This window comes from Ziziphus jujuba, chromosome 3 (genome assembly GCF_031755915.1).
Source record: "Ziziphus jujuba cultivar Dongzao chromosome 3, ASM3175591v1".
Lineage (NCBI taxonomy): Eukaryota > Viridiplantae > Streptophyta > Magnoliopsida > Rosales > Rhamnaceae > Ziziphus > Ziziphus jujuba.
The window spans coordinates 17,212,902-17,228,560 of NC_083381.1; the positions used below are offsets into that span (position 1 = coordinate 17,212,902).

Sequence of the window (15,659 nt, forward strand, 5' to 3'; positions counted from 1 at the left end):
TATCCGTACACTAAAAAACCTCTCATCCTCTGCAACTGTATTGCCTACGTGGCAAAAAGGGTCGGGCCCACAGTTAAACCGTCAAAAAGAGTTCGTTATATCACCCCGTAAAATTCAGAGGAAAAAAAGTGAAATTCAAGGTAGTAAAAAAAACGCCGTACATGTCACGTGACAGGGAAAGGGAATGCACGTGCGAGATACGTGTCGTGTGTGTGTGTGTGTGTGTGTGTTCAGGAGGCAGTTAAAATATCGGTTAGAGAGGTTAGGGTGGAGGTTAATGAGTGAGGTTGTTTGGTTGTTGGGTTAAACTAAACCTAACCAGGGTCAAAAACCTAAAACCAAAATAAATAAATAAAATAAAAGATAATGATAAAGAAAAAAAAAAAAAAAAAAAGAAGGGAAAAAGTGTAAGTAACTGTAAACGGCGTTAATAAGAGAGTCCGGAGTAGGTGACTCTATAAAAAGAGCCGTATTGTGGGAGCTCATACTCTGACTCCACTCGTTTCCTCTGCTTTTTCCTCTCTCTCTGCTCTGCTCTGCATTTTGCTTTCTCTTTCTCTCTCTGTGTTTTTTTTTTTTTTCTTTTCTCTCTCTGGTTCTTCCACATTTTACAAGCATAGAGAAGAGAAAAAGTGGGTTTTACGGGAATGGCGGATTCTCGGAGATGTGTTTGGACTTTCATGGTGGTTCTCGTCATGTTCTGCTTCGTGGGCGCACTTGCCAGAGTACGGTTGGACGAGATCTCTCTAACCAGGTTTTCTTCTCTCCCTCCTCCTCTTCTTCTTCTTCTTCTTCTTCCTCTTTTTCTTGCGTTTCTGAATTCAATTCTCCTAGAATGCTGAGCTTCATTGTGGTTTCTGAATCATAAGGTTTTCTCTTTTAATTTTTCTTGGAAATTTTATGTGGATGAGTTCGGAGTGAATTGCAAGGGTTCAGAGTGGTTTAGTTTTACTTTAGTGTTAATTGGGGCCACCATTAATTACATTCTTTACTAAAGCTCAGAAAACTTCTACTTAAAAAGTGTTCGTAAATGCTTCTCTTAAAGAGACCACCTTATTTTTCATCCATTCCGTATTACTAAGAGAGAGAAAGAGAGAAATGAGCTTATGGAGCTTTTAGTGCCGTCCTTTTCAACCTCCACATTCTCTGGATAAACACCGAGAGAGAGAGAGAGAGTTCTCTGTAGGGTATTTACTGTGCTTTTTTACTAAGCTTTGGTTTTCTTTTTTTATATTTTGGTTGTATATTCAGGGAGGAAGGTGGAGAAACTGGGCAGTTGCAGAGCTCAAGGAACTCATCAATGGCGGACAGGTTAGTGGACACCTAACCAAAAAAACACCTTCTCTTCCCAACGTTATTTCTTTTTTTTTTCTTTAACTGAAAACCGATCCTAGCCATTTAATCTTGTCCCTACTTTCATTTCCCACCGTTAGATTTCTTCTTTTGTTCTGTGCTAATTACTGTATCCCCCCCCCTATGATTCTTTATAACCGAAAACAACAATCCCAACCGTTGAGATCTGGATCTTTAGATCTGAACCGTTTATTCCGTTGCGTTAGTTTTCTCAAAACGGCTCTCAAACACCTTCCCTTTCACTCCCTCTCTCTTCCCCCACAAACCGTAAAACGCTAGCTCTCGTGTCGTTTTCCAGAAATACCCTCACAAAATATCCTCGGTCAGTTTTCACATTTATGCCTGCGCTTCGTAAATATTTGGGGGCAATTTGGTCATTTAACTCGATTACCTCCGACCAGTCGCCTCATCGCTTTTATAACGGTTTTTTTTCTGACACTGACCGCTTTTTCGTGCCTCTGCCTCGAGCACAACACACACTCTCTCTCTCACTCTCTCTTTCTCTCTCTTCATACATTGTACTTCGTGTAAACGGTGATGTTTATCCTCTGCTACTACTTTTGTTTGCACTCGCTCACTGTGAACCGACAAATGCCGCTCTCTGTTTGGACTCAACCTCTAATTCCGTTTTTTTGGTAATTTCCGGGTTTTTGTCTTTTACTGATTTTGGGTTTTGTTTTTTTTTTTTTTTTTTTAATCAGGCTCGCACATTTCGCTGAGGGGCTGAACGACAATGCAGTTCAAGACCCAGAAGAAGTCGTCTCCTTGGTTGAGATGTGGGTCTCTCTTATTTTTGCCTTTTTATTTATTTTTTTCCATATAAATTAAAAAGCTTTTTCGTATACGTAGGCGTACTTGCATGTTAGTTTGTACATTGCGTTTTGTGTTGGTTTAATTGCAAATGGCAAGCTATTTCCTGAAATCTCACTGCTTTCAGAGATGGAGCTGGGTTGGGTGGGTGTGGGGGGACCCTTTTGAGAGGGTATGGTGGGGATGTTATTTATCAGTCCTTTAATAGTAGTAGACCTACTCTCTAACTGACCCATGGTGGGGATGTTATTTATCAGTCCTTTAATAGTAGTAGACCTACTCTCTAACTGACCCAATTGGCAATAATAAACCCACTTTCTACATTTGTTTCAATGTTAATAAATTTTTATTGGGTGTTTTGGATGATTTTGTGTTTTTTTTTTTTTTTTTTTTTGGTTTTTTGCCTATCCATTCTGGGTCCCGTTCAATTTCCTTCTGTTTCTATATGATTTTTTCACTGTAAAATGGGATCTGGGTTTTTTCATTTTGACTGTTCTTTCTCAGAGAGTCAAAGATTACGCTTTTTCCATGCTGTTTCTAAATGATGTCTTTCACTTGCCAATTAAGGTTCTGAAGATCCGTGGAATTTTACGAATATAAATTTTTTGATGTCTTTTCTCCTTAACACTTGATTATTACTAATCCCGTGGTCATGTACCCAAAATTAAATGAGGAAAAAAACAAAGGGTATACGTATGCCTTTTGTACCCGCTTTCTACTGCCATAATCAATACCAAACTTAGAATTGTAAACATATCTACCCGTTACGCAGGAAATATCCAATTATCCTCACAACCGGACAAAACTAGTAGGATGTTCTTTTGACCGTTAGAAGGCCGAGGGAAATTACCCCCACCGACACTTATCAACCCTCTAGGAAATTTACAAGCCCTTGTCGGTTTAACTCTGGTACATAAAATTTACAAGCCCTTGTTGGTTTAACTCTGGTACATAGTTGTCATTGCAAACAGAAAATGTACAAACATGGTAGGAAATGTAATGGTTAATTGACTATTACAGAGACAATCAGTGAACTGAATTTTTTAATATGAAGTGAATTGATGACATTAATGGTGATAGAGAAAACACTGGTTTTTTGTTATGGCAGGAGCATCCGCAACAGCACTGAAAGGAGAAAGCTTGGTTTTTTCTCATGTGGAACTGGCAATCCCATTGATGATTGCTGGCGCTGCGATCCCGACTGGCAGAAAAACCGCAAGCGTCTTGCAGACTGTGGCATTGGTTTTGGTAGAAATGCCATCGGTGGTCGTGATGGTCGATTCTATGTTGTCACCGACCCCGGTGATGATGACCCTGTTAACCCAAAACCTGGTACTCTGCGTCATGCTGTCATCCAGGACAAGCCTCTGTGGATTGTGTTCAAGAGGGACATGGTGATACAGTTGAAGCAGGAGCTTATCATGAACAGCTTCAAAACAATTGATGGTCGTGGGGTCAATGTCCACATTGCTAATGGAGCTTGCATCACAATTCAGTTCGTGACTAATATCATTATACACGGTCTTCACATCCATGACTGCAAGCCCACTGGTAATGCCATGGTGAGGAGCTCACCATCTCATTTTGGATGGAGAACGATGGCTGATGGTGATGCCATCTCCATCTTTGGGTCAAGCCACATATGGGTTGATCACAACTCCCTCTCTAACTGTGCTGATGGCCTCGTTGACGCTGTCCTTGGCTCGACCGCCATTACCATTTCCAACAACCACTTCACCCACCACAATGAGGTGCGTTTACTTGACTTGTTATCAACTTAACACAAGGTTCTTTTCAAGTATTCTCGTTGTTGGAAAACAGACGATGATAATTATGTCATTGTACAATAGGTGATACTTTTGGGCCATAGTGACTCTTATACAAGAGACAAGCAAATGCAAGTCACCATTGCGTACAACCATTTTGGAGAGGGACTCATCCAGAGAATGCCAAGGTACTGAAATGCACTGTTTTCCTTAGTCCTAACCAATGAAAATGATCTTCCTGATAGATTAAGCTTATTTAAAAGTTTGCATTAGCATTATATTAAAGATATGTTTCACCCTTTTCTCCCTTTTCTTAAAAAAAAAAAAAAAAAAAAAAGTATAACTAACAAATGGAAAGATGGGAATTTCATTTAATGATATCTGGTTGGCTTATGTGGTAGCTGACCAAATTTGCTTTTGATAGTTAAAGCTCTGAAAAGTTTGATGGAGCCATTTCTGCTGCTAATGAGAAAGTTTATGAACAATGACAGGTGTAGGCACGGGTATTTCCATGTGGTGAACAATGACTACACTCACTGGGAAATGTATGCCATTGGTGGAAGTGCAAATCCTACCATTAACAGCCAGGGCAACAGATATTCGGCTCCAACCAACCCCTTTGCAAAGGAGGTATTTACAATAGTAGAAACTAACTATCCCATAAGTTTATTCTTCATGTAAAGTGTTCTGATTATTGATATGGCAAAAATTGCTTTGGACAGGTGACAAAAAGGGTGGAAACAGCTGCAAGTCAGTGGAAGAGTTGGAATTGGAGGTCAGAGGGAGATCTGCTGCTGAATGGTGCCTACTTCACTCCATCTGGTGCTGGTGCATCAGCAAGTTATGCAAGGGCCTCAAGTTTAGGAGCCAAGTCCTCTGCTATGGTCGGTACCATGACTTCCGGTGCTGGTGTACTTGGTTGCCGCAGAGGCCATCAATGCTAGTAGCAGTAGTAAATCTCAGCACCATTCAAAGGGCCACAAAAAGAGAAAAGGGCCATTTTATCTTTCCAGTTTGATTTTTACTTTCTTTTTCATTTTTACAATTATATAGCATTACCCAATTTATCCATATTGCCATCAAAATTGTACTGGTCTTCCCTTGCCCCTATCTTTCTGTTTCACATATTTTGACAAGTGTACATTATTTTACACATTGTCATAATATTGTGTTTGTCTCTATCTGCGTTACCCACCCAACCTCCGCCTGCTTCAACTGAAAAATATAATTCCATTTTTACAAGCTGGTGCGGAAGCGTTGTTCATTTCTTGTTTTATCTTTTTTCCCTCCCAATTTTACCCAATTCCTAACCCACCATTTGTGAGTCTTATCTCCTCTGCAAGTGTCAATCTGAGTCTCTCCTACATACCGTCCTGTTATTCTGGCTTTCATAGGATTTGATTGAATTTGTGATTTTTTTTTTTTTTTTTTTTGGTTCCTTTGGATTTGTGTAGCCATACAAGCAATAGTATGAATGTCAAACTTTGAGTTATGAGAAAAGTTGTTACAGATGATGCATAGCAATAGCAGTGATGTATTTTCTTTTTTTTCCCCTTTCTTTCTTTTGGCTTTTTTTGACTTTATTTCTATGGCAATGGAAGCAAACTTTTTACTTTTTGGGTTGTGCAATTTGTGGAAAATCTTTTATGTCATTATTAGTGTCTTTTGTCAATGTTTCTCTCTCTGCCGGCAATTCTTTCTTCTCTCATGTGCCTTCCAGCATACCACATGGCTTTGATTCATTAACCCTACTAATTCAACATTATCACCCTTTTCAACTTTATAATCTTACCAAATGATGGATTACTGGAATTTAATTTTCCAACTGTTTAGCAAAAAGAGGAATAAAAGTTGGATTGCTTTGGGCCCTGAAATTATATTGGCTTCCAAATCAAATGGCCAGATTCGTTATTTTACTTGAATTTATGAAAATTATGGGGTTTTGTGGGATTATCACTCCATTGAAAACGGTGTGCACTATTTACACAAATGGAACTCAGCAGCGAAATCACTGCTTTCTCGAACAATGATACGAAACCTGTAGAAGAAGTATTTTTAATAGATTTTAACTCAGTTTTCTACTTTATTTTTTTATAAAAACTAAATGATGTGTGATATTAGAAAAGATGGAAGAATCAGTTAGTGAAGTACATCTAAAAGACTGAAAACGGTGAGCAGAAGAGATGGATAGGTTTGTGGAAATGTCCCACCACTAAACTTGTGAATGAGAATTAAATGATGCTTATGCTCTGCATCTAACTAAAAATGAAGGCACTTTCTGAAGCAGAGGGCAGTGAGGAGTCCTATTTTCACATGTTGGATGATGCAAATTAAATTGGCTTCCATGTGAAACAGGACCCATCTGGCATGTGAATTTGTGAAGATTTTCTTGCTATCTCTTTATACCCAAAAATTCAAAAAAAAAAAAAAAAAAAAAATTCATCCATGGGAAATGAAATGGATATGGGACCATTTTCGTTCTCTTCCCAATTTGCATATGTATAGACATGTTATGGAGCTGTCACCTCACCACTACAATGTCCCTGTATTTTCTCCATTTGAGCTTTAATGGTTTTTGACCCCCACCCCTTGGATGTTTTCTCTTTTTGTTGCCTTGTGTTTTGTTTAATCGCCCAAAACTGTAACACAACGTGATTCAATCATTAATAAATCTATATATATTATGGTAAAATTACAGGTGGATAAAGTAGCTATTGACAGCATAACTACAGGGACTAAAAGTTGGTAAAATCATGATTATGGTACTGAGAATAGGAAATTTCAATACGAAAATTTCTTATCAAAATGATACAACACGAAGACCTTCTCTTCTCCTTTTATTGGGTTAGTTGAATTATGATATAAGAAAATTTTCCCTAGCTTATAATAACAAAATCATTACTCTAATTAACACGGTTAAAACTATTTTGCTAGAAATGATTATTGATCAATATTGTTGATCTAATTTATATTTGGTAATAAGTTCCAAAACAACATTTTTTTTTTTCTTTTCTTAGAGTTTCACTTTAAACCCATATGAAGTTTATTATCATCTTCATAGGGTTTGGACATATCATAAAATAGGAAATGAAGAATTTTTTAATTCCTGGTAACACAAATAATTATTGTTATTTAGATTGTTTCTTTAAAAAAAAAAAAGGATGTTTATATTTTCACTACATAAAAAAAAGGGAATTTAATCTATATGAAAATAAACCCATGAATGCATTTGCTTCACGTAAATAAATTACTCCAATTGGAAATTTTCATGCATTTGACGTATGCACATGACAATGCTTGAGTTTAGAAGCTTAAATGGGAGAGAAAAATAAATGTGTAGCAATTTATGACGAAAGTTGCTCCATTTAAAGAAAAACAAGCCGGTTTTTGGTGAAAGTTTCATACCTAATTATATTCTTTTAGCAAAAAGCATTATAATGCTCAAACCACTTCACATGACCATACTTATTTCCTTAAACAACCCTTTTGTTATAACCATTAGAAACGAAAAAAAGGAAAAAAAAGAAACAACCTGAGGTAAAGGAAAAAGGTAGATTGTGACAATCTAGTAATAAGAAGACCCAAAGAGTAATTGAGTAAAAAGCTCGAGTAGGAGTCAAGTTTTACTTGATGACCAATAAAGTAATTGAAATGAGTCATGTTTCTGATGAGTCATCTAATTGGTATCTTTTTGGCTGTGTCATAAATTTATTATCGCGTTTTTAATTTTCATTTCTCATTTTCACCATGTGAAATCTTCTTGATAGAAGAAAAATGCGACTTGAAATAAGACTTTGGAAGTAGAATTTTGAGCCTGCAGGAACTAAACCATGCCTAACCAAACCGTGTCTTCAAAAGTTATTGCTTACTTGACTTCATGAATACATTAAATCGGTTTAATTCAATTTGTCCTTATTATTCAATATTACAAACAAGGTGGCTACAGGCTGTTTTTATGTGCTTCAAAAGATCTCAAATTCTAGAACAATGACTTGCCCAAATTGACTGTGGAATCTGATTCAGTTTGGTTGGTGTCCATTTCTTGCACGAGGCTAATTTTTTCAACATATACTATAGCATCTATGAAGATTGCAAGAATCTGGATAAACCAGATTACAATTTATATCTACGCTCTGTTGACCTCTTTGCTCCACGTTGTCCAATGCTGTAAACTGGCAAGAATCTATAGATTATTATTATTATTTTTCCTAGTGCAATCCAGATTTTTTCGAGGAAAATGAGCTAACAAATATTATAGTTTGGTAGAATTTGGCAAACCAGTCTTAAGACATTTTTGATTGATTTTCTCCGGTTTTTGAGCCTGGTTTTGGGACTATGTAAATTTCTTTTTCCATTATTTGGAAAAATAAAATAAATAAAGGAATAAAAAGGCCATGTGAGAAATTTGATTAAAGAAGTACCTTATGTATAAAAAGTGCTCCATGGGAAAGCAAACAGTACTAGATAATGCACTTGTTAATGGTGTCTAGCATTTTCAACAGATCATTATAGAACATACCACTAATGAATTGCTATGCAATGGAAACTAGATAACAATATCTTTTAGATAGAGTTGTCTGTCTGAAATTTGTATTCAGCTTCAACAAAATGAGACTTCACCTGCGCAAGAGCCTTGTAGCGGTGAGAAATTTTGTTCTTTTCTTCCTTTGGCATCTCAGCATAACTACAAAACAAAGACAGAAAAATATCACCCTCTGATTTAATTACTATGGACCACAAAAACAAACAGAAAAATTGGATAAGTGTACAGTATGGATTTACGTTTGCTCATAGCCATCAGGTTGAAATATCGGATCCCATCCAAAATCATTAGGTCCTCTCGCTGGAACAATCTTCCCCTGGTATGCCATCCATAATATATATATATATATATATATTTTTTTTTTTTAAAAAAAGAAAAAAGAAAAAAAGAAGAGGAATAGTCAATTTTTAGCCATCTTGTATAAATATCTGCTTTAAATCCATATATTCTTTGTCAAGATATCCACAGAAACAACAAAAACAATATAATCCTTATAAAAGGCACACTATCAGTACCACAGGTAAATCTTTCCACCAGTTGAATGGTACAACCTTCATAATTTTATTTTGTCATGGAATAAGATAGGGTCAACGTTGTTTAATGTACAAGAAAACTCACAACACTTGATAGGGAGAAGAGAACAAATAAGACAGGAACCATCCTACTCAAAACTGGAATACCAAAACTCTTGTCACTTTACCAATGGCCTTTGAGGCCTTGTTTCACTGCATACCATGCATTTCCAACAGGAAGACACAAATCTCGGATTGAAACATATGCAAGGACAAAGAAAAGAGGATGGCTATCACTGACTGTTAACTCAATGGACCAAAGACAGAAAAAAAAATCGTGTCCCTTTGAGGCGTATATGCATGAGAGCATATATGTCAGAATAGATACACACATATAACCAAGTTTGGGAATTTGCAGATATTTCTAAATGCTCTTTCTATCAAATGATTACAGTTTCCATTTCTCTAAATTTCAAATACTTCAGTTATTCTCAATCAGGATTTTTATTTCAGCCCACAAACTTTTCATCTTTACAATAGTTGAAATTTCCAACAAAATTGGCTAACATTAACAAAAGTTATCTTAATTTTGTCTTCCTCTGCTTATTATCCCTTCTTTTTTCTGACTTATGTCACTAATCCATTGCAAGAAAGAAAAATCACAGCCTCTTTTTTTTTTTTTTTTTTTTTTTTTTTTTTTTCTGTTTTCAAGATTTATCTCTCCTATTGAAAGTAACACAATGTTAAAGATTTGTATAAGGGCCAAGAAACATTTCTGTTTCATTCGTAAATATCAATGCATATAAAATGAAGAAAGCAGTCACGGTAACCCAATAAGAACATCAAAATTGACTTCTCCAAGACTTGAATTGCACATATGGTATACACTGGTCTCATAAGTCACAATAATATAGATTACAGAAATGCCAATGGCAAAAGTTAAAAAAGAGAAAACCATCAATGCTAATGTGAATAAAATGCAAAAATTATCATACCATAGTTTTCCCCAGAAATGTGATTGGCTCAATATCAGGCCCAAGAGCAAAAGAAAAGGCACATAAAGCATAAGCAGATTTGTCCTCATATGCCATTAACAAATTGTTGAGACCTAAGCAGAGAAACAAAGGTATTAGGAATATTTTATCTTTTTTGTTAGAATACGGGCCACAAAGGCCGCCAAGTATTAGAAAATTTTCACATAAGCAAAAGATGCAATGAAGCAAAAGTGGAAGGAAAAAAATGTTAGTGAAATACAACCTTCATGGCCAATCTTCTGCAGGAACCACTTGCTGCATGATATAATCACAATAGAAAAATGATCAAAAACATATTTTGACAAAAGGATATTAAAACTTCTAGAGTATTATCGAGTATCAAAACACATATAACTTTGTAAATAATCAATAATAAGCTGGACAGAATTCTAAAACTGGCGGGTTGAGGGCCAGGAAAGTCATCATATAATGAATTGCCTGCAAACATGCTACATAAAAATGTATACAACAAATTTGCTTTCAAGAAATAAGAATCTGTAAATATAAGCAAGGCAAATGTTTACATAAAAGCTATGTAATAAGTTTTATCTTACTGTCAGAAAAAGGAGTCAACAAGATCAAGCACATGTTAACTGTCAAATGTCCTTTATCATCAGAGGGGCATCAGTGACAAGTAGTAATCAGGCAACAAAAGGCCAACGCAATGTATGACTAACAAGTCTATTTAAGAAGTGATTTCCCCTTATTAAAGAAAGGCAAAAGTCCATATGTACGAAAAAGAACTAGAAGATATAAATGGTATGAATTCTTTGTTTTCTCAGCATGCCATATTGATTCATAATCACAAAAAGCATAACAACTCTCTCGCGCCATATTGATTCATAATCTAAAATGGCACCGTTTCAATTTTCATGTACAAATTTGTCAAAGTGTCCTTCATGTGTTGGCCTGGCATACACAATCTGGGTCCACTTCTTAACAGTTTAGGTTTTGGACTTCATGATAAATTAAAAAGGTAGCAAAGCCCCAACCTACCAGCCATAATGAAGAAATGTATCCATATTTATTACAAGTGCATCAAGAAAACACATCATCTTCAAGAAGCACAATATTGCAATGCTTGAAGAAGAGCTGATTTTTGCTGTCAAGAAAAGATGCATATTTCTCTATCTAGAGCATTATCATCCTTCCACTAGCTTGATAAGCTCTAATAGTAACATCATATTCAAAAAGCGTAAATTAAATTTACAATAGGAAACATTCTGTTCTCCCACCCAAGGAAAATAACAGCCAAGAAATCAGATAATGTCAGTGGTCTGGCAGTTGTTACTTGTTACAACCATCATACCTTGATCAGGATCATTAGAGCTATATACGGGTTTCCCTAATTTATAGAGGCATTATCCAACCATATGTTTGGCTTGTCAAAGGGAAAACATCCAGATATTGCGAGAAACATAAACTAGAAAGTAACTATGAGGATTAAGCACTGGTGGTGGTGAGGAGTTAGTGGTAACAACAAGGACAATAATTGAGACAACTTTGGTTGAAAGACTGTTATGAGATATTGTTTCTGATTTAGTAACTCCCACATTATGTCTTAGCTATCTCGTCATCGTGCATGCAAGTCATGTAGTACATCCAATAGCTCTTTGGTTGCCTTATGTTTTATGGAAACAATTCAAGCAAAACGACCAGAAATGATTTTAGACGCACTGCACTCTCACCCTTCTTTGTCCCTTTAGACTTTCTCAAAAATAGTACATAATGGCTAGGAAGAACAATGCAAAGCATGATATGCTTTTGGCTTGATGTAGGCTTGATATTAATTGACCCTATGCATTATAGTTAAATCAATATTAACATAAGGAAATGGACAATGTAAAGGTATAAATGTCAAAATCCTCCAATGTCAAATGCTGAGTGTGTGCAAGAGGGAAGGGGCAAGCTGAATGTATGATTCAACAACAAAGGAATGCCAAACCAAGGAATAAAGGCTAAGGAGCAACTGTAAACTGTACAACAGTACCAAAACAACATACATGGCCCTTGCAGGGAAAACTCAGAATGGTATAGAGATAATGAGCTAAAGTTAAGTGCTATATAAGCAAGTTAAAATTATCATCCCACAAATAAGCATACCCAAGAACCAAACTAATACCACTGAAGTAAATTTAAACAGATTCTAATTTCACTTAGCCAGTACAGATTTAATTTTTCAAATCACACTCCAATATCCACATCTATGCTCCACCCTGGAAATAGAAATCCTAATGCTCATCAACCTTAAGTTCTCATCCTACCCTTAAACAGACCCGAAGAGGTAGTCATCAAAATTCTCTATGAAAAATTAAGACAATGAGAAAAATAAAGCTAGTGTAAAAGAATTCACTAAACAGCAGTGCTAGGGAGCTGGGTTATACAAGTTTATAGCAGCATCAATGTAGTTGAGTAACACACACACACACACACTTGATTTTATAAGAATGTTCAGGGTTAGTAAAAAATTAAACCATTGATAAATGTACATCAAAAAATTTTGAAATTTAATAAAATTACAACACTTTATCAATCACTAAGAATTTTCTGTCACTAAAGACATTGTTTCCCTTCATTTAATCAAATAATCCGAACAATTTATTAATAATTTCTCTGCCTCTTCAGAATATTCTGCAGTAATTCATTTAGTGAAAAGTAATCACATCAAATCAAATTGAAACATAAAAGCACTTCACCTCAAGAGTGCAAAGTTGAGAATGAAGCAACTAACTCACATGTACGGCCCTGCATAAATTTTGAAAGTAATCGATCAAACCACAATAACACATAAAGAAAAAAATGACATCCTACCCACAAAAAACCAAAAAAAAAAAAAAAAAAAAAAAATCAAAGACAAGGGATTGAGGAAATGAGATACCCGGAAGACCCTTGAGTGCATTGAAGCAGAGACAAGTATCTTCAACAAGCACAGGCCCATTCACCTTTCCCAATCAATAACCCAACATTCAGAATTTGCTTATACATAATATATCTATAACTACATATATAATACAGTGTATTTAAATGTGTATGTGAGTGTGAGAGTGAGAAAATGAGACCTGAATGGAAGCCAACCGAGCTTTCTCTTTGGAGATATCTTCAGGCTCGCCTTGCAATTCTGGCACTGGCCCACCAAAAAAAAAAAATTCAAAAATTTTCGACATACAGAGAGACAAAAAGGGACTATTTTTACGTGTTTCCAGCGAAAGTGATAGTACGGTCGAGCTTGAGAGATTGAAAGGGAATGGAGTTGCCCAATATGGCTCGGACTTCTTCGAGCTTCTTGGCGTTGCCAGTCACAAAGGTCACCGGCCTTGGGAGTAGAAACCCAGTTGCCTTTGTCGCCGCCATACCCAAATTTCCCGCCTCTTTCTGGTCTTTGTTTGGTTTGGTTTTGGTTTTTGGGGTGGATTTTCTTCTTGCTTTTCTCACTGATTTTCTCTGCTGCTTGGAAGAGCATTTGAGTCCCTGAAACTTTTTTTAAGGTCGTGTTTGGCAGGTTGTAATTGAAATGTACACTAAAAAGCTCTGTCAATCAATTTCCTGCACATTATTAAGCATATAAAATCAAAATTTTCCACAAAAATAGAATATATAAAAGATTAAATAAATTTATAAGCAAATTGGAATCATTTATTTGTTTATTTATTACTATATAATTATAATCCAATTTGGTTGTCATGAAACTTTTTTATTACATGTTGGGTTTTTTTTTTTTATGATTATTTACTTAATTGGGTTAATAAGGTCTGAATTATTCTAGTAAGTAAAATGTACCAAAAACTGTTAATAGTCCTTTTTAATTTTGTGAATCTATTTAATAATTTTTTAAAAATTTTAATAGGTGGATTGTTTGCATGAATAAACATATAAATAAAATAAACATGTTAGTTAAATAATTAATTAGTAAATATACAAATGAAATTGATAAATCAGGAAAAGAAAAACAAATTGATAATTGATTGTTCAAGCCCGTTTCAGTGTAAATCAGCCCAATGGGCTTCCGAACTTTAGCTCTCATGGAACCAGAACTCAAAAAGAAATTTATGGGCTTTTTGAGAACTAGTGCAGTTCGTCTACGTTCAGCCCAATAGTTGTTTCTCTCACCCTTTCCCATTCTTTTTTTGTTTTTTTTTTTTTTTTAAATAAAAAAATCCAATAGAAAACAACATCGCTAATGACAGTAATAATAACCATGAAAAATATAATCTTTGACCATACTACTATAGTTTTTATCCGAATATAATAATTTATACTTTAAAAGGGAAGGGATTTATACAATATATATATATATATATATTTTATTGTTGTTATTTTCTCTTTTGGGAAGAAAAAAAAATATTACTACCAAGTACTTCTATTATTATTATATTTTTTTTTTTTTTGGCCTTTTCGCAATAACTCATAGCAGACTTGTTTGAATAGTAGTTCTTCAGTTTGTTCTTGTGAGTTGTGACTGCATATGAAGTATTGTTTGGATGCTACGAAACCATGGGATTCCCACCTAGTGGCCAATAGAGTTCTAGGTTAGAAAGTTTACGTATGCCCTAATGTCCTTTTAGTTGCCTAATGATTAAGGCAACTTTGATCCAACCTAACTCCATTCACAATTTGATATAAAAATATATAAAAAAAAAAAAAATCCCTAATCAAATTTCAAATAAATTTTTAAGATTGGATCTTAGATTCGATCTAATTTATGATAAAAACTTTGAATCAAGTTGGTAATATTCTAGGGAAGTCTAATTTATTTCATTCTCAAGTTGCTAAGATTTACCAATTTCACCTTAAATTGTGTTTTAAATTTGTCTCTCAAAAGTGTATCACTACAATGCAATCTAATCATGGCATACAAAATGCATTGTTGAAACTTATTCCCCAACCATCCATTCTTTGCTTGTTTTTATGGTTTCAATAGAAATTTTAGGAACACAAGGATCGCATATTTCCATGTGAACACAGAAAAAGCCCAAACATGAAATGCTGACAGAGCTGTATAGGGTGACCAATTTTGTAAAAAGATTTCAGGACATGCATGACCCATCCATGGCCCATTTTTGTCTAAGCAAGTTTTCCACAACTCCAACATGAAAGACATAGGGTAATTAACAATACAAACCCTTTTTTTTTGTTTTTTTTTTTTTGGTGGCTAAAATCCTTTATTTTGTCTTTGAAAGAAATGGGTTTGATGATAAAAGTCTTGTCAAATCCACCATTTTCATGGCCTTTGTTATTTTGTTTAGTCCCACTAGACAGCTTGGGCTTTTTGCTATGCAAAATAACATGGCATTTCAACCATTCTCAGGCAGAGATCAGAGAGACCAGAGAAACATTATTTTATTTGCGTAAAGGGGTCCCCCAAAAAAACAAAAAAAAAAAAGAAAAAAAAAAAAAAGAGATTATTTCAGGTTTTGGAATATTTTCAGTGGACATGTCCATAAGCACATGACACTTCATCAAGTAGTCAACCAAGCTTGGATCACTTTCAGACCTGATTTTAAAATTATTTTATTGAAATTGATGTTTTAGGGGAAAAAAATCCCATCGAAGACCCTTCCTCTATTGAGTAGTGGTCCGTGAGCTTTCCTTCTTCACCATATTATATTTGGGATTTGTGGTTGGCTTATTTTCCTTCAGTTTC

General features: G+C 35.1%; 2 protein-coding genes across 2 annotated transcripts; one reads left to right on the plus strand and one right to left on the minus strand.

Moving 5' to 3' along the window:
- The first annotated feature begins 473 nt into the window (after window positions 1-473).
- Window positions 474-5,546, plus strand: LOC125423618 (probable pectate lyase 8). Its single transcript, XM_048478309.2, has 7 exons — window positions 474-754; window positions 1,252-1,311; window positions 2,055-2,129; window positions 3,272-3,914; window positions 4,014-4,117; window positions 4,421-4,559; window positions 4,652-5,546. The coding sequence occupies exons 1-7, from the start codon at window positions 648-650 to the stop codon at window positions 4,871-4,873; spliced, it is 1,350 nt and encodes a 449-aa protein (XP_048334266.1). The 5' UTR covers window positions 474-647; the 3' UTR covers window positions 4,874-5,546.
- A 2,787-nt stretch (window positions 5,547-8,333) lies between these two features.
- Window positions 8,334-13,554, minus strand: LOC107422566 (inosine triphosphate pyrophosphatase). The gene is made up of 8 exons (XM_048478062.2): window positions 13,237-13,554; window positions 13,078-13,142; window positions 12,897-12,960; window positions 12,754-12,763; window positions 10,242-10,273; window positions 9,980-10,092; window positions 8,712-8,788; window positions 8,334-8,613 (listed from the first exon to the last, which is right to left on the minus strand). Exons 1-8 carry the CDS (start codon window positions 13,367-13,369, stop codon window positions 8,493-8,495), a joined length of 615 nt encoding a protein of 204 aa, XP_048334019.1. The 5' UTR covers window positions 13,370-13,554; the 3' UTR covers window positions 8,334-8,492.
- Window positions 13,555-15,659: the final 2,105 nt, after the last annotated feature.

Bases quoted from the DNA above. Each gene is read 5' to 3' on its own strand.
- LOC107422566 (XM_048478062.2), bottom strand. From the start codon at position 13,369: ATGGCGGCGACAAAGGCAACTGGGTTTCTACTCCCAAGGCCGGTGACC. The intron at 13,143-13,236 runs GTACTATCACTT...TTGGTGGGCCAG, and splicing joins TCAATCTCTCAAGCTCGACC to TGCCAGAATTGCAAGGCGAG. The intron at 8,614-8,711 runs GTAAATCCATAC...TTTGTTTTGTAG, and splicing joins CCTGATGGCTATGAGCAAAC to TTATGCTGAGATGCCAAAGG.
- LOC125423618 (XM_048478309.2), top strand. From the start codon at position 648: ATGGCGGATTCTCGGAGATGTGTTTGGACTTTCATGGTGGTTCTCGTC. The intron at 1,312-2,054 runs GTTAGTGGACAC...TTTTTTAATCAG, and splicing joins AACTCATCAATGGCGGACAG to GCTCGCACATTTCGCTGAGG. The intron at 4,560-4,651 runs GTATTTACAATA...TGCTTTGGACAG, and splicing joins CCAACCCCTTTGCAAAGGAG to GTGACAAAAAGGGTGGAAAC.